Here is a 26,014-nt window from a genome sequence, read left to right on the forward strand (position 1 = left end):
TATTGGGTAATTCCATAGGGTGGTTCTAGTTGGACCTCCAACTTTTTTCAATTATTAATAGACATTGTCAAGTCATATGAAAAGACAAATAAGGACAAAGTGAGAAAAATGAAAAAAAAATAAAAATAAATTACTCTTCTTACCTCCCCAAATATAACATTCAATTAAATTATTTTTTCTTTTTCTAGAATTTCCTTATATTGCCATATAATTTTATAATTTACCTAATAAAATTAAGTAAAAATAATAATTTCTATACATGACTCATCATTTAATACAAAAGTAAATTCAAAACAATCTGATTTGAAATTTTCCTAAATTAAATTAATTAAATATTATGATATAGTAATAACTATTTTTTTTGTAGAATATAATTATTACTCAATCTTCCAACCCAAAACCCTTAAAATTCTTCTTTTAGCAAATTCAAAGGGATTCTAGCAAAATATCAAGATCAAGAAACAACCCTCTGATTAATTTTGGTGGAGGAGAGACATACTCATAAGAGAGCAATATCATGTGATTTTGATTCATTCTTATTCTCGTGGTTGAAGATAGAGATAAAAATTAGAGTAAAAGATTATTGTATCTCATGTTCAAGGGTGTTTTGGTAAAAATAAGAAGGTCTACTTAGCTTTTCAAGTATTCTAAAAAGTAAATTAGAGGTGTACTAAGTATAGGAGGTCCAAATAGTAAATTTGGAGGTCCAACTAGAACTACCCAATTCCATAATATCTGATATGTGGATTGTATGTGGGAAGAGATCAACATACAATACCCCATGTGATGAAGTACCAAAATCATCTTCAAAATTTATGTATTCCATATCGTAGTAGCTTTTATAATCACCTAGGGGCCCGTCCTGTTGTAATTTTCTAATTATTAGTGAAAAAAGACTGGTCTTGAAAAGTAAAAATATATAAATCTTATGAAATCTTGCACTTATCCAAAGAATTGCGTTGAAACTTACACTCCCTTGTTTTTGGTCACCATTACCTATACTAAAGCGCTATCTCCCCGTGCACAGTAACGTCCGTATTGATTTACCCATTTGCCCCCGTTTGTTTTCTTATTACGAAGCTGCCATCAGCCCTACATGTAAATAGTCTGATCGGTTTCTCTCGCCAGTCGCAGTGAACCCTGTCCAAATCGCTCTTGCTCTCCGCTCGAATCAACAAATTTCTCTCGCTCTCCTCGCGCACAAGTCCAACAGTAACGTCTGTATTGATTTACCCATTTGCCCCCATTTGTTTGCTTATTACGAAGCTGCCATCAGCCCTATGTGTAAATAGTCTGATCGATCTTTCTCTCGCCAGTCGGAGTGAACCCAGTCCAAATCGCTCTTGCTCTCCGCTCGAATCAACAAATTTCTCTCGCTCTCCTCACGCACAAGTCCAAAACAAAAGAGATAGAGATCCGTTTCCTGCTCAAAATCTCAAACTTGCTACTGCTCGGTTCATTCTTTTGAGGTGTCGTTGGTAAGTCTGGATCTTTTCTTTGAAATTGATGTTGTGCTTGATTTTGATGGATGCAATTGGGCTTTATTCCATTGTTTTGGTAATGGGTATGTTATTTTTAGAGATCGATCGACCGACTTTGGTTCAATCTTGAATCTCTAATTGCTAGCCGGGTTCAAATCTTCTTCATTTGCTTCTGAGATCAACATCAGAGCCAACCCAGACTCGATTACAGAATTCCTCATCTCCTTCTTTCCAATTCTTTCTGTCAGTATAGGTAATTTTCATTTCTTGCTCCGTCATGATTATATATTCTTCGTTTCTTCAATCCACACAAGATCAAATATCACTATGTTGATCTCATAACTCAGTCTCTCATTTCTCAAAATTTGCTTTACCAAGTTATAGTAATGAACAACAAATTTTTAGTGATTTTGTTTGTTTCTTTCTTAAGTGTTGTTTTTGCCATTTTCTCTTCTTTGGTTGCTTTGTTCAAAGTGATTAATTTACTTGCCGTGTTCTTCTGTCATTTGTTAGTTTTTTTGTCATACTTGTTTGTACCCAAAATGAGCATTTTGGCCTGACAAGGCACGTCTTGGAGAAATTGAGCCAATGTCAGTGGCTCAAGCTATATATTGTCGACAAGTTCGAAATATATATTTAGAGGCTAAATAAAGCCTACTATGGAAGCATGAAAAGTCAACTTTAGCACATTTTCCTACTTCGGCTAGGAGAAACCGAGCTAAACAGAAGGAGCGTCCGCCTGACCAAATAAACTCTAAATGAGCTGAAACTCTGCAGATCCATTCTAGACAGCCCAATGATCATTTCTTATGAAGAGTGCCAGAGCTAGTTTTGAGTGGAATGCCTTCAAACAATCAGTCCAATTTTCTGCAGAAGCAAAACTGGAAAACTGGACCTGTAAGAGGTCCAGCAGCGTTTCCGGCCCAACCACATGGAAGAAAGCTCTGAAAATTTGCCACAATGATCTACACTCATTGTGGATCATTTGATGTGAAGAGGTCCAAGGCCCGCTTTGAGTTCTTGGTGGAGATATAGCTGCAGCAAAATTGGAGCAGTAAGTGCTTAAACCTAACATTCCATTAGTGTTTAAGTGCTTAAACCTAACATTCCATTAGTGTTTTAAGTGCTTAAACCTAACATTCCATTAATGTTTAAGTGCTAAAACCTAACCCATTATGAGTTGTTTAAGGCCAAATAGTGTTGCTTGGTAGCCTATATATAGAGGCTACAACAAGTATCAAAACAACAACACAATTCAAAACATCTCTAAGATGATCTAAGTTCTCTCTAGAGCAACCTCTCTAAGAGCAACTCCTCTCCTTCTCTTTCTCTTATCGGTGATCACACTCCTAGTCCTAGTCTTCTCAGAAGCCGACTTTCAGTGCCACCAAATGTAATACCCCGAAAAATCCAAATTAAATTCCATGGATTTTTAGAAATGATTTTACGATAGTGGGAGCGAGTACGAAGCTTGGAGAAGTTGTGGAATTAGTTCGAACGATTTTATTTTCGAAAACGAACGTTTTTTAGGGGGTCGAGAAAGTTGACTTTTTATACGTTCAAAATTTGGGAAAACTTCCTTCATGAAAGTTGTAGAGCTCGTCGATACGATCGCATGCATATGTGGAACGCAATATTCGGAGTTCGTATGAATAAGTTATGAATATTTTAAAATTGGGATTTTTCTATAAATAGGTGGAAAATCTGATTTATTTCGGAAGGACGAAAGTTTCTCAAAATTGCATTTTGGTCCCTGAAACTCTCCGTTCTCTCTCCTCTCTACGCAGCCGACCCGACTGACCCGACTTGGACCCATCTTCCTCCTCCGGCGTCCACCGGCCACGACCCGGCCATCCCTGGCTTCGCCGTGAGCCGTCCAGTCGCCTGGTGCCATCGCCTTGCATCGACGCTGCCCCCAGACGTGGATCGAGGCCCCCCAGAGCCTAGCATTCGACCCGATTGGATCTTGGCCGTGCCGGCGTTTCACGGGCCGATCCTCCCCATTTTCGTGATCTCCTCTTCCTCCTGATCATCCCCATATAGGCCTTGCATGACGATTTTGGGTGTAGAGCGCTTGATCAAGGTTTGACTTTTTCGACGGCTCTGATTCAATCTGGAATCAGATCAGACGCTCCGGATTAATCCAACTTCAACGCTTGATCTAGGACGATCTAGGCCGAACCAGGCTTAGCTCCAGGTATGGAAGTCGATCACCCTTTCATTTTGAACAAGTTTGTAGTTGGTCGCTCTGCCATCGGAGGTGGTTGACCCGGAGTTGACCACCGCGTTGACCGCCCACTGACCACCGCTTGTGGCGGCGCGTCAGACTATATTTCGAGTTTTCATTATCTAGGCGATGATCTATGCATCCATACGAGCGTTTTGATGTATAACTTGGTCATGTTAGAAAAAGTTGATAAATAGTGGATTTACGTTTTGACGTTACTATTTAACGTTTTTACGTTTATCTTCGGTTTACGATCTGCGAAGATCAGACCATCGGTTTTACTTCAAATTTTAATATGTTGATCGTATGACTGTCCCGGTGACTTTGTGAGGTCACGGGCGAAGATCCGACCGTTGGATCTTCGTATAATTGAGAAATAGTGATTCGGAAGGCGATTCGTGAGAATCCGACCGTCGGATTTTCATATAATTTTGTGGAGATGTTAGTAAGGGCGATTCAGGAAGATCTGACCGTTGGATCTTCGTGATAATTTTGGAGGATGATCCTAAAGGCGATCCGTGAGGATCCGACCGTTGGATCATCATTATATTCAGATCTGACCGTTGGATCGTCGTTTAATTACATTTATGAGTTGTTGGCTAAGTTAAGATCATTATTGGATTAGGTTATCGACGGATTGATTTGGCGGACAATTCGGGAAAATTGTTGTTTTAGCTGTTAAGAAGACGCAGCTGGATTAGAGGTGAGTAAACCTCACGTGGTTCATATTACGAACTGAATAAATTTAATTACTTTATTTTTGTCATAATTGTGTGAAAATATTTATGGAATAAATATTTGTTTTAAATCATATGGACTTGATCAACTACGGTCTATAGGTAAGTAAAATGATTTTATTATACAAATGAATTTCACGGTTTTTATGCTTGAACTATAGTTGGTATTAGTGGTCATCCCTGAGCGGATGATTACGTATATATATATTTATGTGAAATATATATATTGGTTGACGTGTGATTAGTGTGAAGAAATGATTGATAATGAATTGGATATTATTCAAGCTATTAAACTCACATTTAATTGTTGAATAATGAAATGTTGATCATGTGGTGTGAAAACTATTTTATATGCCCAATGGTGAATATGTGGAAATTATTTTAAGAAATAAAGATTTGTCTTGAAATAATGTCTCTTTATGTGGGTGTACATATACATATATACGATCTATAAATCATAAAGATTGTATTTTGGTGATTTTGATTATGTCTGAGAAGTACAATTGTGAAGTCAGGTGTTATCTACTACCCCGTGCTTAAGTGAATTACTGGTAAATGTGTTTTGGTGTTATGTGGAAGTTAGCCTTGGGCCCTAGTCCCTACAGATAGTGCACTATTATACTCTTAGGAAGGTTGCTTACTTTGAGTATACATACTTGGGTATAGTACGTTGGACCCTGGTATGCTGCGGCTTTCCCGTACTTTGGGTATAGTACGTTGGACCCTAGTACGTGGATTTGTGATTTGTTACCAGTCAACCTGGCTTACTCGTGCTTTGGGTATAGTACGTTGGACCCTAGCACTTGTATTTATGATTTGTTACCAGTTAATCCGAAAATTCACTAAAAAGAAAAGTGTACTTATATTATTTTGATCAAATATCTATTTGTGATATATTATTAATATGTGAAGGTGTTAGTGAAAAGAGAATCAAGCATGCTTTGCTATAATGTTATTTCACATATTAATGTTGCAATATTTGTTGGTTGTGATCAGTCAAATGTTGAGTTTTAGAAGAAAGCATCGAGAATATACTTATATGTTTCTGTGATTTTTGGAGTTACCTTGTGAGTGTGTTGATTGTTTACTTGAGTTATAATAAATATAATTGAATAAATAAACAGTTCTTTCTTGTTTACTCATACGGGCTGTCAAAAGCTCACCGGGTTTTGTGTTGTTGCAACTCCCGGTACACTATTCAAATTGTGTAGCGGGTAGTCTTACAGGTCAGGAGAATCAGGGCAGTGATCGTGCAGTTTAGAGTATTAGTATTAGATTTACAGCATTTGTTTTGTGAGGAGAATTATACTCATTTGAGTTTTACTATTTGATGTGGTGAGAGTGCACTGTAATAAGTAGCTTGAGGATTTGGTTTATGTAATTATCGAGAGGTGTAATGTGCAGTTGATTTTGAGAAAAAAATTCTGAGATTATAAACAGGGTATTTGAGGTTCATGCTTCGAATATGAATTACTTAAATTCAGAATTCGGGGTGTGACACCAAACCCTCTGTCAACGTACTTCGGTCCTAGTCTCCTCGGGAGCCGACAGTAGTGCCGCGACCAAAACAAAAACAACACAATTCAAAACATCTCTAAGATGATCTAAGTTCTCTCTAGAGCAACCTCTCTAAGAGCAACTCCTCTCATTCTCTTTCTCTTATCGGTGATCACACTCCTAGTCCTAGTCTTCTCAGAAGTCGACTTTCAGTGCCACCAAACCCTCTGTCAACGTACTTCGGTCCTAGTCTCCTCGGGAGCCGACGGTAGTGCCGCGACCAAAGAACAACAACAACACAAATCAAAACATCTCTAAGATGATCTAAGTTCTCTCTAGAGCAACCTCTCTAAGAGCAACTCCTCTCCTTCTCTTTCTCTTATCGGTGATCACACTCCTAGTCCTAGTCTTCTCAGATGCTGACTTTCAGTGCCACCAAACCCTCTGTCAACGTGCTTCGGTCCTAGTCTCCTCGGGAGCCGACGGTAGTGCCGCGACCACAACGGTTACAGAACCAGCCAAGCAAGGGTAACGCCCTAGCAACCCAGCCAAGCTAAAGTCACGCTTTAGCAAGATCTCAATACTTCCCGGTGATTTCGCTCTGCTCAATCTGCAATATTGAGTATCGACTTGTGAACAAGAAGAAACTTTAGCAAAGTCTTCGCCACGAGGCACAAAGAATCCCACGACGAGGTTGGTGCTCTCCTCGTCTACAATCGCTTGATAGAAGTCAGGTCAAGGGACACCCCCGACGACCGCACCCGAACGGTGCTGGCACGCCCGCGCAGAAAAGAGACTGTTGACCAGCTGCAACAAAATTGGAGCCAAACAATACTAAGTTGCTCTTTCTACTTTTCTGTTGGGAGCTTCTTATGACAGTCCATATTGTGCTTTCCATGCTTCTCAAACGAGATTTTTACAATGATATGTACGTCAAGCATTTCTAGCAGGTTGTTAGTCAGAGGAGATGTTCATCAATCATTACTGTTAATATTGATTCCTATTAACAGACATGGCGAGAAATAAGATTATTAGCATACCATGCACTTCACTAACTTAAAATCCACTTTTGATAGAGATCTAAAGTTATCTTTTCTGATTAGAGAATCCAATGCTCTCTAATGGTTACTGATCATTTTTTTTTATTGTATTTCTTGCACTCTTGCAGGTTATAAGTGGCTGCCCTCCAACTCCACCGGTAACACCCTGCTTCTGTTACGTTTTTATTAACTGCATAAACTTTATACATTCACTTTAATGCTTAGATAATAGAACCAAGCCTTTAATTCCCTTCGTTATGATTTTCCGCCCTTCATGTCTGCATTTTATGTGCTCATTAGAGAGCATTGGTTTTTGCCTTTGCTTCTATTATGGAAAACATTTCAATTTGGATAATAAATAACCATGACCCTGTCAATTTGGTAAATCTGGACATTTTTCTGGATATTTTCTTTCAAATAGCCTTTCGAGCTTTTTTTTTCTTTCCAAGCAAACAACCCCGAAGTTAGATTTGTTGTGTTTTTTGTGTAGTTGGAACTCAAAGAACTAATCAATTTTCTGTTCTTTTACAGCATAGATATTCTTTCCATATCATCAGAAACAAACTTTGCTGATCAGAACACAATTCTCAGGACGCTACCTAAAACTAATTCATTTAGCTCTTAAGAATAAGTAAAACTCTGAAAACAGCATATTTTTCTTTTCATACTAGGTGCCAGATTTTTGGTGTGTCAATTTATTTATTTATATTTTTTTTAGCCTTTTGCTTCTGGTTCGAGCATCTTTGTGTTTACGTTTGGCAGCTTTATAATTAATTTTAAAAATTATTGTTGTTCTGTTTGGATTTTTCTGGCATGATCTCTAGAAAATGTTAAAAGAGTAATCCAAGTGATATATCCAAGTCATATAAACCAAATCTTAAAAGAAGGAATACTTTGTTAATCATTATCTTTATAAATACTAGAGTTTTGCATTGGTTACTGATTTTCTTCACTATAAACCATGATTCAATATTTGAGCTGTAAAAATTTTCTCAAAAAAAAAAAAAAATATTTGAGCTGTAAACTTCAAGTTTACAGCAGTTGATGATGTTTTTACTTTGATCACCATCTAGGTAGCTAGGTATCCTAGGTTCTGTAAGCATCTTCTGTGTTTGTGCATCTAAAGTATTATGATATTCAGTAAATACTTTCCTTTTATTCTGCAGATCTGAGGAACAGTGTGCTGTCAACTTCTTTAGCTCTTTCGGCTTCAGATATAAATATTCCAGGTTGTTTGTTTACAGCTATTGAAATTTTCTATGTAAATTGTCTTTAATGGTTGCTGTTGTTCTTTTTTCAAAAGTGAGCACAGTTTCTTAACTAATGGGAATAATGATGTTGATAGTACACATTTCATTTATCATTATATCCGGGTAGTCTGAGTATATTTATTTACTGCAGAAAGTCACAAGATCATGTGATCGTAAATGAAGTTCCGTGTTGATGCATTTCGCCTAAGAAATAGTAGTTCTCCAAAAATTAATCGTCATATTATAGAATATTTATGAATGATGTATGATTAGTTAATCATTTATGTACAGAAATGGCGGTTCGACATGGAAGAAATAAACAATATATTGTTTTGGGTGAAAAGAGAAGTGAAGATGAACTCAGCGTTTCACAAAGTAGTCAAGAGAATTTCTCGAATATGAGGAGGAAAAGACAAAAGCAAAGAGCTGGTGATTCCACTATGGTTGAGCATTCAATTTCATCTACTGTTGTTGGTGTTACAGACGCTGTACCTGATACCGCTGGTAATTATTATATGCATTCGTTATCAATATTTACAGTTTTGTTATATATGAAAAATTAATTTCAATAATTTAGATAAAGAATCTAATGAATTACTTGGTTCATAATAAGTTATCTACATTGGTATTAATAGTTTTTTTTTCCTTCATTTCGGCTCTTCAAGTATGCTAATTTTTGTTAATTTTCTTTTCAGCTATGCCATCATGTCCAAGGGCTCGAAAAATGCGTGTCGATTCTCAAAAAACTGTAATACATCTTATTTGTATCGTTATAATCAATTATGAATACGTAATTAATAATGAGAAAAGGAACAGGTACATACCCTTTTCTTCATTGATTTTTCTTTGTACATGTTTGAATGTGAAAAGGAATTCAGGTGTGTCAAAAATTGGATCTTTGGGAAAGTTTTGGAATTTTGTTATTGAAATTCTGAGTGGGTATTTGGAACCTCTGTTTTCTGTCAATTTGGGTGCAATCAATTTCGGTCATATTGTCTAATTGGTCAGTGATGAGTGTTTGATCTTAATGAAACAAAGGTATTTCCTAAGAGTTTAGTAGGCGACAACATGGTTTATTTTTACTCTCAGAGATGGATTGATACTCTTTTGCTATTGAGTTGTTGTCCTGGAACTCATGGTTTTTAAATAATTGTGTGCAAACTTTTGGAATGGTAGAGAAGGAGATGGAATACAGGGTTGAGTTGTTCAACAAGTAGGTTTTCTGCATGGTATTTTAGTTGATGTCACAAACGAGTAATGGGGTATTTGCAAGGTAGTATTTGAATCCAATTTCTTTTCTATCTCAGCTCCAATAGTTTGAGCAATTAGTTCAGGTGCTTCTTTGCCATGTCACAAATCAGTGCTGGTTATGTAAATATTTGTACAAAGAATGTATAAAGCTTAGCAAGCAAACAACCCCGCGGCATCGCGCGGGCGGGATTATCTAGTAAGTTCTATATGGCTTGAGGCACTGAGCATGAGCAATAAGCTCCACAACGGAAGCAAAAACTAAGCTGGACAATCCACAACCGGCATCGGAGACGGGACCACCACGGCCACTTTGACGGCAACATCGCCGTCACTTTGAAGAAGAAAAGCATCTTGAGAAGGAAGAGTATCGAGAGCTGGTCTCAGGGTTTACAAGTTCAAAAGAAAAAAAGATGCCGCAGAACCAAGTATAGGTCTGGCAAATCTCTTTTCTGATTAGGAGACCAATTCCTGTTACCATTTACCAGTAAACTGCCATACAGATGGGACAAAGAGGTTTTTATTGCTAAAAGGACACAAGACAGCAGGTGGTAAAATGAATAAAAACCAAAGTGCAGAACAAGATGAGCAATGAATTTTCTTCGCCAAAACAACTAATCTTATTTAAGGACATGACATGTCTGATTATTCATCATACATACAAAGCCAATTCTAGACCACATGGACATACTACAGGCACACAAATTCTACAGTTGAAGGGATTTTTGGTTCAAGGTATTGCTTAGCATGGTCTCTAGCCTTGACTTCTTTATCGAGGTCTGTATCTGGCCTATCGACTCCATGAGGATATTGCCATGTCCGTACAGGATCAATCACAATTTTCTCCAGTGCAAGGACATTCTTTATTAAGTGCATGACATGTTCAACACCAGATGTATGAGCTCGATAGCCAACTATTTCTACTACCTTGAGGTGATTATGGGGGCAATCAGCTGCTTTCTCAATTTCTCCAAGTTCCATCCATGCTGGATCCCCCAGATACAGCTGCAACTGCACGAGGACATACATCAATTCCGTTAGCATATTTTATCAATACCACAGAAAATCTAACTTCTGTTTTCTGTTTTTGATTTTGTTTCTTCAAATTCAGCAACGATGAGCATAAAATTACAACAAGTTTTACCGCATAATCTACCAAGTACCATACATACCTTCAATACGAGTCTCTGCAAGTAAGGAGATGCCTTCAGGAAGTTATTTAAATGATGAAGTGCCCTATAATAATTTGCTGCAACTAGTTTCACTCTAAAGTGCATGTCGATCAATGAGTTTGGCACGTACAGTTTCATTGAGCGTCCGGCAGAATTACCAAATTAAAGCACAAATATCACTAGAGGAATTCGCTTTTGTTAAAATGTCCGAGAGAGGGTACCACGTGGGACGTGAGATGTCGAGAAAGTGAATAGCATGCGTATAAATTAAGACGAAATATTCCACGAGTTGCTTCAAAGTATCTTTGGCTTTTTTCATGAAGCTATTACTGGATTCGCAAACGCGTAGAAAGACTTTTGACTTTGGAGTCCTTGCTCCCTAGTAAACCAGTCGGAGTTTCTTGAGTTCACAAGTCGAAGTTTGACAGACTTGACGTCGTTGATTTCAAGCCGAAGTGGAAGGACTTGGCGTCGTTGATTTCACTCTTGGAATCTTGGATAGTGAATGCACTTGCTGCTTTGTGGATGAACTGTGCCCCCACAAATGGACTGAATTGGAGAAGAATGTGTTATTTTTTCATTACTTAGACAAAAACCACGCTGTAGTGTAGTCCCACATAACAAAAAAAGAGAATCGCACGCACTAGTGTCGATGCTTTTTAATTTAACTCCATACTATATACTAGTGGTTGATTCAAGCGGAATATTGTGACGCTTGTATGGGCCCGACAAATTAAAGTTATGGTAACTTGTTGATTGTTCTTACAATGGTCGATGATGGGACGATGGGGTGGTGCAATTTCTGGATCTTTCTGGCCTTAACCCTAAATTTTAAGGCTTAGGGTCGAGCCTAGTCAAAGTCAACAAAATTTAGGACCGGGTAGAGTAGGGCCGATGCTTAAATATGCTAACTCTTAACCGCCCGAAAAGCTCGAGCCGCTAGGGCTGAAAGGGCCGGGTAGGGCCGGCCCTCCAAATAAGGCTAAATAGGGCCGAAAAGAGCCTTATTTTGTTTAACAAAAAGAAATACATTTTTTTCTTCTTCTTAAAATGTGGCTCAATGAACCACGTGGTGTGGTGTGTTGGTCGAATGGCCTAGTCTGGAACCCCCAGGTCTAGCGTTCGAATCCCAGCTCCATCCCGTGACCAGCAGATTTGAGGGACCCTTTGGGTTCGTGCGTCTGCGGTGCAGTGGATTAGTCTAGCTTTGCCAGGCTTTCACCGCAATGTCGGTGCAGGTGTCCTGGCGCTGGGATACCACTGCATGGGTGTGTGAGTTACTAACAACTAACCCGATCAAAAAAAAAAAAGGGGTTGTGACCACTTACCCAATTTTAACCAAAAAATTGCCCACTTGCTCCACTAAGAGTTTTTTGACCCCATTTACCCAATCTAACTTCTACTGACATAATTACCCTCCTTTTAATCTCTCTCTCTCTCTCCCCCCCTCACCGATCTCTCTCTCTCTCTCTCTCTCTCCAGACCGCAACGACTTCTCTCTCTCTCTCTCTCTCACTGATGCTCAACCCAGGCCTCCAGCGACCTAGGCTTCTGACGAATCAGATCGTCGAACTTCCAGTGCCACTGGAGCATCTCCACTGGTTGTACATGTCCAGGTCCATCGGGTTGTCAGAGACCCGAACCGTGGGGACAAACTGCTCCTCCTCGCCGGGCACGTCGGGTGCTATCGTCATTCTCCTCCTCGCCGTGGACGACGTCGATCCGCGTCAGAGCTTTCTCCAATGACCAGTCGAAAGAGGTCGTCAAGCTTCTGGAGAAGCAGTCGACGTGCACCGCCGATGAGCTCCACCATCAACCTCGTCCCAAATCCAATCAATTCTAGAGCTTCAAGGTCCGGCCATTTGCACCTGCAATTTCACAGTTCTGGCCGGCCGATCAGACAGCAAATAGTGCGCCAGTGCCTCCGTCCCTTGTCCTTCAGATCCGGTGCCCAGCGCAATTTCTGGGTGCCAGAAGCATTTTTTTTTTTTTTGTACATTGTGAACCCCGAGAATGAGGAAGGAATTGCAATGTAACTGTGGGGTTTGTTTGATGGTCTACTGGGGGCAGTAGACACATTATTGGCCCCCAGTAGACTTCGATATGAGGGACAGGGATCACTATAGTGTGGTGTTTTGATAAGTTATATGTTGTTTTCTGTGTATTAAAGTCAAATTATCTGTGAATCCTACAAAAATGTGCATTTTTGGTGGTCTATTGGGAGGCAGTAGAAACATTAGACTTTGTATTGAGGGGCAATAATATGATTACTGGGGGGCAGTAATATGATTATAAATTGATCAATTGTTCCTGTAGTGTATTCATTTTGGTTTTGGGAGTTCATACAATTCACTGGACGTCAATAATATGATTTTTGGGAGGCAATAATATGATTACTGGGGGGCAGTAATATGATTACTGGGGGGCAATAATAGCCGGATTCTGGAATCCGGTCACCAGTCGTCGGAATCCGATCACCTTTCGCCAGAGTCCGGTCACCGATCGCCGGAATCCGGTCACCGTTCGCCGGAGTCCCGTCACCGTTCGCCGGAGTCCGGTCACCGGTCGCCGGAGACCGCGCCGGCCACTGGTCACCGGAGCACAGCAAGGTGGAGGGTGACTTCTCTCTCTAAGTGAGAAAGAAGGAGAGGGCAAAAAAGTCTCAAAAAAATAGAAAAAAGAATTAATTGGGTAAAGGGGAAATAATCCCTTAGAGTGTTTTGGGTAAATGGGGTTAAAAAACAGTTGGTGGAGCAAGTGGGCAATTTTTAGCCTAAAATTGGGTAAACGAGCATTTTCCCAAAAAAAAAAAATGTGGCTCAATGATTATATAGTTAATACAAGACTCATTAATTTTGTTGATCATATTTAATACACACACACACACACATACATACATATATATTAGAATTAACTTATAACATTTACAAATATTAGTTAAGGTTGTTATATTCAATTAACTATGTCTCGAAATCTCCCAAAATAAATTGTTGTTTAACAATGAAAATAAAAATTAAAGAAAATAAAGCGTAGGCAATTAATTACAAAGAAAGAGATAAGTTGTATGTTATAGAAAAAAAAGAAACATATTTTAAAAAATAGAAAATTATTAGGGTATAATTGGGCGGGCTTAAAGGGCCGGACCGAGCTTGGCCCTAACGGGCTCAAACGGGCCGGATCGGGCTTCATTTGCATGGCCCATACCCTACCCTATTTGAAATGGTCGGGCTTGGGCCCCATGGGCCGGGCGGGCTTAGGGCCAAATGGCCAAATGATGACCCTTATCCAGAACTCAAGACGTACTGTTCTTTGAGGGATGACTTTGGAAGCATTTGTCACCTTTGTCCCCAAGTTAGGCACGGAAATTCACAAGCTTCAAAATGTATCTATTTGATATTGACGGAAGTTTGAAAGCAATTGAACTTGAGCACTATAAGAGGAGCATTAACTTAATGTCCATTATTCATTATTGTTTGACATGCAACCTATTGGGATGCCAATGGATATTAGAAGCAGAAGCTTTTGTGCTTTAAATGGCTCCATGTTCTTCTTCCTTTTCATTTTCATTTTCAGCTTCCTTCCATCACATTATCACTGTGCTGAAGTTGATGGAATAACTCCTTCCCAACCGTTAGCGCAGGGACAAACTCTAGTTTCCCCTGGCGACATTTTTGAGTTAGGCTTTTTCAGTCCTAAAAATTCTGCTAACAAGTATGTGGGGATATGGCACAAGGATATATCTCCGCGAAAAGTTGTATGGGTGGCCAACAGAGAAAATTCTCTTGCAGCTACAGACAACTTGGCGAGCTTGACTGTTAGCAGCAATGGGAATCTGAAGCTTGTTGATGGGAAACAGAAGTCTATTTGGTCTACCAATGTTACTTCTTTGGTGTCATCATTAAATACAAGTTCAGTTGCTGCAGTTCTTTTAGACAATGGAAACTTTGTTCTCAATGATCATATGGGAGCTGAGTTATGGCAGAGCTTTGATCACCCTGGTGACACAGTCCTGCCAAACATGGTGTTGCGTTACGATAAGTCTGGAAAGGGGACCTTCTTGAGTTCTTGGAAAGCAGAGAATGATCCATCACCAGGGAGATTCTTGCTTGGATTGGCGCCACAGACACCGTCACAAGTGTTCATTTGGATCAATAATGGATCAAATGATTCACATTCAGTTCCTTACTGGAGAAGTGGACCATGGGATAAGTCGAGCTTCATTGGTGTACCAGAAATGGATCGTCGATATATAAATGGATTTAGTGTAGATGATAACTTAAAGCAGGGCACACGAGATTTTTCTTATAGTTTATACGACAAACCTGTGGCATACATATACATATCTCCAGAAGGAATAGTGAGGCTTAGATTTTCGAAGAATGATGGGAAGTGGTATGTTTATTGGCAGACACCTAAGAATCCATGTGACATTTATGGAGCTTGTGGACCTTTTGGAATTTGTAAAGCTTTTGTATCTCCAATCTGTAAGTGTTTGAAAGGTTTTGTACCAAAGTCAAGTGCGGAATGGAGCAAAGGAAACTGGACAGGAGGGTGTGTGCGGCATATCAAATTGTTTTGTGAGAGACAAAGAAATAAGTCAGTCTCATCAAGAGGAAAACAAGTTGATGATGATGGGTTTTGGAAGATGGTGAAGTTGAAAATACCAGATTCTCATGAGTTCATTACTGCTTTCAATGCTGAAGAAACGTCCAACGATTGCAAATTACGGTGTCTAAACAACTGTTCTTGCCTTGCTTATGCATTTGTTAATAATATAGGGTGTTTGGTGTGGTCCAAAGATCTTATTGATATACAACAGTTTTCGGCGTCTGTCGGAGTAGATCTTTATATTCGCCTAGCACGCTCCGAACTAGGTAACTGATAGTATTGCTTGCACAACTCTTACAACAATATATTTTCTTAGTTTTCTGTTTCATGCTTGTGTTTGTATTGTAAGATCATTTTTTCTCTTTTGTTTTTTTTCAGGTGAAGGAAAGCCAATAAAGTTAATCGCCAGCCTTACAGCTATTGGTTTTGTGAGTATCTTGGCAGCGATAGTATTCAGTTTTTACAGGAGACGAGCTAGCCAGAAGAGTAAGAGACAAATGAATTCATGCATTAGCACATTATCACTCCCCTGCTTTCTTTTCAAACAAAAAATGAAATCAGTATTACTGTATAACTTTCATTAATAACTTCACAGCATGTTTTTGTTTTGTTTATTAATCGGCATCGATCGGAATGTTGCCTTGTTGTTTCGCTCCATCTTAGTGTTTGATGTTATAATGTTATATATGCAAACAGGACAGATCAAACTAACAACACAGAACTTTGAATCTACTGGTATGATTAAGAGTTCAAGAGATGGTCTCCGAGAATATATAGGAAAGCATAATCCCTCAGAGCTGAAGATATATGATTTTGATAGCATACTAATTGCTACAAACAATTTCAGTCTTGCAAACAAACTTGGGCAAGGAGGATTTGGCCCAGTTTATAAGGTACTTTCTTTCTCAAGGATACTATATATCTAACATTTCGACAAGTACAAGAAACAGACCTGACTTCAGTTAATAAATAGTGGAGCTCATGATTTTTAGGGTATGCTACAAGATGGGAAGGAAGTAGCAGTAAAAAGACTATCCAGTAGCTCAGGACAAGGCATTGAAGAGTTCAAGAACGAGATGCTGTTGATCTCCAATCTTCAACATAAAAATCTAGTTAGGATAATGGGGTGCTGCATTAAAGAGGATGAGAAGTTACTGATTTACGAGTTCATGCCAAACAAAAGCTTGGATACTTTTCTATTTGGTTAGTTTTAATAGTATTTTATGCATGTTCACCTGCAGTGCAAAACTCATCTTCACCTATTCTTATTTCAATATAATCTTTCATCTTTTTGCTGTTTGTAAATGTCGAACTTTGGGTAACCATGAAAATTTCTTTGAAAAAGTAGGATATCACTAACAAGAAAAAGATTAGGTAAGTCTGAAAAATTGAACCTTAGCATAATTTGGTTTTTGGAATCACAACTGCATACTCACATAAAGCTATGAATGGAGTCACATGAAATATATTACCAAGAGACAAACTCCATCAGTCACTACTTTCTAGATCTATATACGTACTATCAGATATTATATATTGAATGTGGCTGTCAAAAATAATGCAGATAACTATTAGATATTGAATGTGTCTGGACAATATAATCTATGCTGTGTGTTCGGTTCAGAAATCTATGATGCATTCACTCCTACTTTTCATACAACTGTGTATGCATTTCCTAACAATTAAAAGAAGGCTAGAAATCTGGTCTTAACAAAGTTTTGAAATGGTAGCAGTCTTATGATATTTCATTGTAACATACATGGGAGTCGTGATTTATAAAAAATCATTACTGATTACACTAACTAGGTGTGTTGATTATTTGATCAGATACGAGGAAGAGAGCAGTGCTTGATTGGGTGACACGCTTTAATATTATTCAAGGTGTTGCTAGAGGGCTTCTTTATCTCCATCATGATTCATATGTGAAGGTAATACATAGAGATCTGAAAGTCAGCAACATTCTCTTGGATGAGAAAATGAATCCAAAAATTTCAGATTTTGGATTGGCAAGAATAGTTGAAGGAACACAAAGTCTAGAAAATACTCAAAAAGTTGTGGGAACACGGTAAGAATCATTTTCTCTAATCTCCAACATGTTGAATTAGTTACATACTAATTAGTTTGCGATGCAGTGGCTATATGTCTCCGGAGTATGCCATGGGGGGAATGTTTTCTGAAAAATCCGATGTCTACAGCTTTGGGGTTGTGGTCTTGGAGATTATTAGCAGCAAGAAGAATACCAGCTTCTCTTTATATGACCAACAGCTAGGCTTTCTAGCCTATGTAAGTTCGTACTCTTAATTTCTAATGTAAAATGTGAAGTCATGAGTGCGCTGTGTCTTTCATATAACTTAAACCATATATGTGAACCTTTTTCAGGCATGGAACTTGTGGAATGAAGGCAGGGGGTTGGAGTTGGTAGATGAAATATTGGGCGATTCATATTCCTCATTGGAAGTATTTAAATGCGTGCATATCGGGCTTTTGTGTGTACAAGACAATGCTGTGGATAGGCCAACCATGGCAGATATAGCTTTGATGTTAACTAGCGAGAAAGATGGTCCACAACCTAAGCTGCCTGTATTCACTATCCAAAACTCAGCTTATCATCCTCAACCACACTTTGAGAATACAAATTCCTCCAAAAATGAAGCTAGCATTACAATGATTGAAGGACGATAAGTGATAGCAAGTTAGCCCACAGTGCAATGCCTTTAGGTCATTCTCAAGGGGTTCTTATACATATTGGGGGTTTTCTTTTTGGTGTAGAAAACAACCTGTTTCTCTTGGGTAGGTAGTACATGAAGGTTTTTCGATAAAGAAGATGCACCTTCGATCATTCATGTTTTTACACTTTGTATTGACAATTATATATACAAAAATTATGTCTCCAAAACGTGATACCTTTTTGTCGAAGAAATTTCATCCTCTGAAATTAGTTCCTCTAAATTGTTCACGACAAAACTTGATATATATTGTTGAGTCACCACGGACGGCTAGGCTTTTGGAGTATCACTGCAACACTGCACCATTGCACCAGTTGTCCATACCCACAATTATTTGCTTGTGTTTTTACTGCCGTATGAGATTAAAACTCAGGTAAATATGTGATGTTAATTGTGGATGCCAATCATTATAGATTAGAAACTGGGTCAATTACCAGTCAATGGCGGCTTGTTGGGTCTCCGGCAGGCGTCCTATACTCACTAAAAGTATACAACTTGTCAAAAAGACAAAGCATTTTGCTTTCACTTTTCTTGACTCCTTTTAGGTATTGAAGAAACTCTAAATTTCAAAACATTGCAAAGTTTCAATCTTTTACATCAAGTTCTGCTTCTACACCTATTGGGTTTTCCAGCTATTTTTCATGATGATGATGGTGATGGGTGTTATGATTTTTTCATGTAGAGATTGATTGGTTTTAGTTCCGACAAAGATTGATTGGTTTTAGTTGAAGGGTTGGGGAAGAAAAGTCATGGGAGATATTTACTAAGAACGTCCTGCATGCTCCGAGTTTTCCACACATGTGAGGTGCACGTGACAGTTTATTAAAGTTTAAATGTACATGGGAAAGGCTTGGCCGGTTCCCAGTGTAAGCCCCCGAAAATTTTGTTTAATTTTTAGAAGGTAATTTTTCGCCAATAAGATTTTTCACCAAGTGATTTAAGTAAAGAAATTGACCTTGGAGATTAATTCGGTGTCGAGACTTCGATTTGGGCCTTACAATTTACGTTTGGGCCAGGGTCCTTCGTTTGTTGAAGTTTCAAAGACGAAAAATTGTGTTGTAACAAAGTTTTGGATTTTGGATTTTTACGAGATCGAGTTTTGGGCCTAGGACGAAGTCAAGAATTAATTTAGGAAGTTTCCGACGAAAAACGAACAAAAGAAAAGTTACGAGCCCCAAAAACCGAAAGCAATTAGCTAGGGGAGTTTTGTAATTCGTCGCAAGGGCAAAGTGGGTATTTCACGGACATTAGTATAAATAGGAAAGTGAGAAAACCCCTAGCATCATTTTCTCCTCCCTCTCCTTTGCAGCCGCGTCCTCTCTCTCTCTCTCTCCCCGACCTCTCGCTCCCTCTCTCTTCTTCTTCCCTCTGCAACCACCGGAGAACACTATCTCCGGCCACTATCTCACCACACTGCCACCTTTAATCGATCCAACACCCAAATCCAACCAAAACCCGAGCCCAGCACCGCCATGCATCGTCTCCAGCCTCCACACACGACCACCAAACCTGCGACACCACTGCCTTCCTTAATCCTCCGATCTCCAGTCACTGATTCACACCACCATTATCAGAAATTGAAGCACCAAGCCTTAAGGAGACCATGCCTTAAATCCCGAAGCCGGAAAACCGTCGTACGAGCTCGCCGGAACTCATAGCTAGTTCTGCATGTCTTCGTTCTCCAACCTCCAGTCCAAATCGAGCTAAACTACCTCCATAAATTGATTCAGCGCCTTACTACGCACCTGTTCCCGAGACGCCGACCTCCGATTCCGACTAAAGGCTTCACACGCTCCGGCGACGGCATGTGAGCTGACCTAGCGCCGTCGTGCATCACCGCCGGACTTCCCGACCTCCTTCGTTACGTAATTTCGTCACCTCTCTGTGTTTGAGGCCTCTGGTTTGAATTGGATTGAGAAACCCTAACCCACTGTCATTTAATTTTGAAATGAGGTTCTTGGATTTCTGCGATGTGGAGTTTCGGAGAAGATGAGCTATTGGGATAGCTTTGATCGAATTCAGATATGGTAAGGACATTCTGCAGTTTCTGATTTGGATACAAAGATTGGTGATGGGTTGATTATTGATTGTGTTTTACCTGCTAGGATCCGAAAGGTTAAAAGAGATGAGATGCAGCTACGTGGAATTGGTTTCTATTTGGAAAAGAAGTTGTGGTAAGGGTCTGGGTATCTTAGATATGTATTGCCTTGGTCTGATTATGTAAATTGAAGATGTGGTTTTATTGAATACGCGAAACGAAACTTGGTTCTGTGCAATATCAGTTATGTCGGAAACTTGGCCTGAATGAACGAGTGTAAATGAGCTTATAGAAATTAGAGGATTGGTTTTGTTTAATTAAAGGAGTGAATCTGTTGTAAATTTTGGAAGTGTAGTAATGGTCGGTGGGCTCTTTCAAAGAAGTGTTGATATGAAAAAAAAGAAAAGAGATATGGATACTGCCATATCGAGGCAGAAATGGGTATCAATAGGGAACTTTATGCCATAAAGTTAAAAGAAGGGATTTTCCATTAAAGTTAATGAAATAGTAACAGTTAAAGTACTTTCTTAGTTACTGTTTGGACCCAAAATGAGCATTTTGGCGTGACAAGGCGTGTCTTGGAGAAATTGAGCCAAAGTCAGTGGCTCAAGCTATATATTGTCGACAAGTTCGAAATATATTATTTAGAGGCTAAATAAAGCCTACTATGGAAGATTATGCGAGCTGCAAGAAAAAGAAATGATGGAAGCATGGAAATAAGTCAACTTTAGCACATTTTCCTACTTCGGCTAGGAGAAACCGAGCTAAACAAGGAAGGAGGGGCGGCAGACTAACCAAACGAAATTCAAATGAGCTGAAACCTTCCAGATTAAATCTAGAAAGCCCAAGGATCATTTCTTATGAAGAGTGCCAGAGCTAGTTTTGAGTGAAAGACCTTCAAACAATCAGTCCAATTTCCTTGTCTAGAGAGGCTTGGAAAACTGGACCTGTAAGAGGTCCAGCAGCGTTTTCGGCTCAACCACTATATCAAAAGCTCTGAAATTTGACCAGGGTGATCTACGCTCATAGTGGAACATTTCTTATGAAGAAGTCATGGTCAAAAACTGAGTGCTTGATGGAGATACAATTGAAGGAATAAAGGAGCAGAAAGTCTTCCTTATCTCCAAAATTCATCATTCCTTATCTCCATCCAGCAGCTTTTTTTGACCAACCACTATATGAAAAGCTCTGAAATTTTATCAGGGTGATCTACACTCAAAGTGGAACATTTATTATGAAGAAGTCATGGTCAAAAACTGAGTGCTTGATGGAGATAAAATTGAAGGAATAAAGGAGCAGAAGGTGCTTCCTTATCTCCAAAATTCATCATTCCTTATCTCCAATTATGCCTCCTTATCTCCGAAATTCATCATGCTTGATCTTCAATTATGCTTCCTTATCTCCAAAATTCATCATTTCTTATTTCCAATTAATGCTCCACTATAATTTGTTTAATGGTAAACACCTTGGCATGGTAGCCTATAAATAGAGGTTACAATTCACTCTTCAAAAGAACGACAACACAATTCACTCTACAAACATCTCTAAGATGATCTAAGTTCTCTCTAGAGCAAACCTCTCTAAGAGCAACTCCTCTCCTTCTCTTTCTCTTACCGGTGATCACACTCCTAGTCCCAGTCTTCTCAGAAGCCGACTTTCAGTGCCACCAAACCCTCTGTCAACGTACTTCGGTCCTAGTCTCCTCGGGAGCCGATTGTAGTACCACGACCACAACGGTTACGGAACCAGCCAAGTAAGGGTAACGCCCTCGCAAACCAGCCAAGCTAAAGTCACGCTTTAGCAAGTTCTCTCTACTTCCCAGTGGTTCTCGCTCTGCTCGATCTACAACATCGAGTATCGATTGTGATTTTCAAGAAGCTCAGTAAAAGTCCTCGTCACGAGGCATAAAGAATCCCACGATGAGGTTGGTGCTCTCCTCGTCTACAATTGCTTGAAAGAAGTTAGGTCAAGGGACACCCCCGACGACCGCACCCGAACGGTGCTGGCACGCCCGCGCAGAAAAGAGACTGTTGACCAGCTGCAACAAAATTGGAGCCAAACAGTTACCACATCCCGGAATGAACATAATAAGCAAAGTCATTCGGGAATGGTAAATTATTCTTTGTTTTTCTTGTCGAACGAATACTAAATAAGGAAAGGTCAAATAAGTTGAGCTGAGCTATGTTTAATAGACACAAGTGCTAAGTTTGATCACCATATCCGAAATGATTCAAATGCTATGCCATTTGGATTGTTTGGGAATGGGTAAAGATTTTATGTACAAAAGGATAATCCGATGGACTTTAAGGAAAATTAAATAAATGCTTTGGTTGCTCGGTTAGTTGAGTTATTATGACGTCAAGTTACTTATTGGTTTAATTTCATTATAAAGGACTCGAGCGTGTGCACGTGAAATTGGAAGAAGTATCAAAAGTCGGAAACGAAGCTAATTGTGGACGAGCACTCCATATCCAAGTAGGGTGAGCTGTCCCTTTTTTTGGTAGAGGATTTTCTGTGTGTGGAATGCACTGGTAAAATAGTATGTTGCCTGTAAATACGTTTTTGGTTGTTCATTAGTCGATGCCTCGTGATATCTGTGTTTCCATAACTGATATTTACTGATTACGAAAACCGAGGCTAGACTTGTATGTTGAGATACTGTACCCCATTGTATGTTTGTACTTGTGACCTGAAAGTGAATGGGACCTAGACGAGTAGATTCCTAGGGATCCCACGGTGTCGATAACCGTGAACCTCCGGAGGGGGCCGTGCTCCTATGTTTGTCGAGGAAATGTGAGTACAGACAGTGAACCAGTCATAGGAGACCCAGGGCCAGGAAATGGACACTTTCGCTACTTGTAGTCAGAAGTACTACAGTGTAGTTGGTCGGTTCTCGATGGATGACGAACCAGGTCGGTCACCGATTTGTTTGAGTTTAACCGGCAGGTAAGTATCTTGGAGCTCCAAGTTGTGTGAAGCATGCTGCATATGTTTTATAAAAGAGAACAAATGTTTGTGGTTGCCTATTTTTAAAGTATTTTCGATAAACGTGCACAATATTATGTAGTAAATATTTTCAAGTATATTATTTTTCAAATCTAACATGGTTGGGTCGGCCCCTACTGGGCATGCGAGGACGAAAGCTCCCCCCTACAACAGTGTGCAGGTTTCGAGCATGTGGTCGGGGAGCGTACAGAGGAGGCACATGGCCCGGCTTGGCGCATTCTTCTTTAATTTATCAAAAGAAGGTTTTGGTCCTTTATCGGATTTTGAAGTAGCTTGTTTATTTACTTTTTATTTATTTCCTACTCGTTTACCAAAACTTCGAGAGGCCTGTAACCCTGGGGCGCGTCTCTCGCACTTGTAGTTACGTAGTGATTTCCCTTCTAAATTGGGCTCCGATTGTAAGCCCAAAAGGCATAGCCCATTTCAAAATATGTTGTTCAGTTGCTAGAATGATTTTGAAAATATGTTGTTCAGTTGCTAGAATGATTTGTCCAAGAAAGTGTTTTGTAAACCAACAATCTAAACCCAAAAGGCCTTACGATTTCGGGTTGATGAGTTATCGGGGTGTCATTCGTGACATGTCGGTTCCTCATTGGCTCGGGGTCGCGGCGCTGTGAGACCCCCTCTCGGGTCACCACACCCAGTGTCTCATTAGTTTGCTGAGTGGGTCCCAGTGAGGTGGCAAAATGTCAGCCACTCAATTTGTCAGCTTATGGGATCACCAATCCATCACCTCTTCCTCTCTCATGTTCTACAAACAAATCCAGAAACAGAAGGAAATGAATCCAGTGAGGTGCTCCACCTGCTCACTGCGTTAGTTCTCCTCTTCAATGGAATCAGAGGCGACTGGAGCGGCGACTACTCGAAGTCCTCTGGCATCATAATCCCCGACGTGATGTCTTTGAAGGAGACACCGGTTTGGGGATCATTAAGAGATGGGGGGATGTACGGAAAACCGAAAAAGCGTTCGACTGTGCTATCTTTGTAATGCTTGATGAGATTGGGGACCTCTGAAGCTATCTCTCTTTGGTGGTGGAAGCCACTGGAGGAAAAAGATAAGAGGGATGGATGAGAAATGGTTAATGGATTGGTGTAGTAGAGGTGGCTGGCTATCAAATACCACTGGTTAATGGATTGGTGTAGACTTGTAGTAGGAGTGGCTATCAATGGAGGAGGGTTTGGTCATGAATTCTAGCGTACAAGAGAGACTGGTCGGAGCAGCGTGTTTGAAATTAAGACTGGCGTGCATTAACGGCGGGATTGCTCCTCTCCCCTGCGACCCGCATTCCGGATCGATCGATCCCGATCGTGGTGCGTTGGCGAACTGGATCGCTGTGTTTGGTGATCTGATATTGAAGCTATGTTTACCCAAGATATCTTCTTGTGTTATTGAAGAACATTGATTTCTTCCTTGTGATTAGATTGCTTTCGTCCTCAACGCAAAAGTTTGATGACTCCCAAATCAGTCTTTTGACTTTCTCACGTCTCTTTTTGTATTTTTCTTTTTAATTCAAATTTGAAGGCACCATTATCTTCCTCTCTTTCATATATTGGTCATTAAATTCTTTCTAATTATTGTTATTTGTCATACACAAATTCAGTTAATTGGTTCTGTCAATGACTTATTAATTTACTAAATGCAATTTAAAAATGTGATTATAAAAGTAAAGTGAATAAAATTAAGCAACCTACTCCGACCGTACCGCGTACCAAAGTAACTAGCGTACCGCGTACTTGTACCACTACGACCCGCAATCTAGGTAACACTGAGAAAAGTAAGCCATATGTGAGGCGGGATTTTCATTGGTTTTTTTCAGTTGGAAAAGTAGAGGCGCTTTTTATTTGGTTCGGCCTACAAAAGAAAATATAAACTTGTAATGAACAATAAGAAATATTGTCATGGCTCTCAACCCTAGCCGCCCTAGGCTGAGGCTTCAATGGCGATGTTTATCGTCAATCACTTTCTCAATCTATGCCAACTCTTTACCCGTTGGGGAGAGAGGTGGAAACTACCAAGAAGGCATCGGCGGCAGACCTCCAAGGATGAGCCTCGTGCGCTTTCCTCCAAGCGGCAACGATGGCTTGCTCCTAGAAGCAAGTAAAGTTTGCGGCAATTGGCGGTATGGTGCTCCTACATCTGCCATTTCTGATGAATCGGATCTCCGACTTGCCTCAAGATGGGGGTGGATAGGAGGCTAGCCCTCGGGTTTGAACTTGAGGAGGCCTTGTTTTGGCTTCATCGAGCTCTGGGATCTGAGGAAAATGGTGAGGCGGGCGGTTCATCGCTGAAGCAAACTTGTAGAGGAAAAAGAGTTTGATGACGGTGGTTGGTCTCGGCCGCGTCGGGAGCGTCTCAAGGTGGACGAAAGTCTTGCTGATTCTCGGTGTTGGATTAGAGTTTTGCGAGATCTGAATTTGGTCGTGGATCCGGGTGGGAGACGGGATGGCCTGCATCTTGTATGTGCGAAGGAGGTGGAGGCCGTGACAGTGATCGGAGCAGGAGTAGGTATGCTCATTCTGGGTTGGGTGCCAAGATCAGTTTCGAGGCCCAACTCGATTGGGCGGACCAAATCTGCTGTATGGCCCAGGTCAAGTTTGCAGCCCAATTCTAGGATGCTTTGGGTGCCTAGATCATTTTGGGTGCTCAAAACAGATTGGGTATCAAGATTGTGGATTTTGGCCCAAGTTTGGACCAAACAGGTGAGCTCCAGCTTACTAGGGTTTCGGTTATGGGATCCTGGTGGAGGGTATGGGCTCTTAAGGCTTTTCTTTAGCCTTCTTTTTAAGTCTTTTATGTACTATGCTTATTTACTATGCAATCGTTTCGATCATAGTAAGATAGGCCTGTTTAGAATAAGTGAGCATGGATGTTCGATTCCTTAATGAGTGGTACTAGATATATATACCACCTTTTCTTATTTGCCCTCTGTTGTTCAAGATAGTGGAAAAATATGTAATGTACTGCTCTAGCTTGAGACTATTAA

The 26,014-nt window shown here is 40.0% G+C and overlaps 2 protein-coding genes and 1 long non-coding RNA gene across 3 annotated transcripts; 2 read left to right on the top strand and 1 right to left on the bottom strand.

Moving 5' to 3' along the window:
- The first annotated feature begins 1,329 nt into the window (after positions 1–1,329).
- Positions 1,330–9,057, top strand: LOC133712495 (uncharacterized). The gene is made up of 5 exons (XR_009847437.1): positions 1,330–1,734; positions 7,111–7,140; positions 8,149–8,211; positions 8,524–8,736; positions 8,928–9,057. It is a non-coding gene; the product is annotated as an uncharacterized LOC133712495 (long non-coding RNA).
- A 929-nt stretch (positions 9,058–9,986) lies between these two features.
- On the bottom strand, positions 9,987–10,912 carry LOC133712018 (uncharacterized). Its single transcript, XM_062138094.1, has 2 exons — positions 10,653–10,912; positions 9,987–10,491 (listed from the first exon to the last, which is right to left on the bottom strand). The coding sequence occupies exons 1-2, from the start codon at positions 10,788–10,790 to the stop codon at positions 10,171–10,173; spliced, it is 459 nt and encodes a 152-aa protein (XP_061994078.1). The 5' UTR covers positions 10,791–10,912; the 3' UTR covers positions 9,987–10,170.
- A 3,189-nt stretch (positions 10,913–14,101) lies between these two features.
- On the top strand, positions 14,102–18,171 carry LOC133708145 (G-type lectin S-receptor-like serine/threonine-protein kinase At1g61500). The gene is made up of 7 exons (XM_062133599.1): positions 14,102–15,526; positions 15,639–15,746; positions 15,957–16,153; positions 16,253–16,463; positions 17,088–17,325; positions 17,393–17,543; positions 17,640–18,171. Exons 1-7 carry the CDS (start codon positions 14,131–14,133, stop codon positions 17,940–17,942), a joined length of 2,604 nt encoding a protein of 867 aa, XP_061989583.1. The 5' UTR covers positions 14,102–14,130; the 3' UTR covers positions 17,943–18,171.
- Positions 18,172–26,014: the final 7,843 nt, after the last annotated feature.

The sequence above is a fragment of the Rosa rugosa genome, chromosome 5, assembly GCF_958449725.1.
Source record: "Rosa rugosa chromosome 5, drRosRugo1.1, whole genome shotgun sequence".
Lineage (NCBI taxonomy): Eukaryota > Viridiplantae > Streptophyta > Magnoliopsida > Rosales > Rosaceae > Rosa > Rosa rugosa.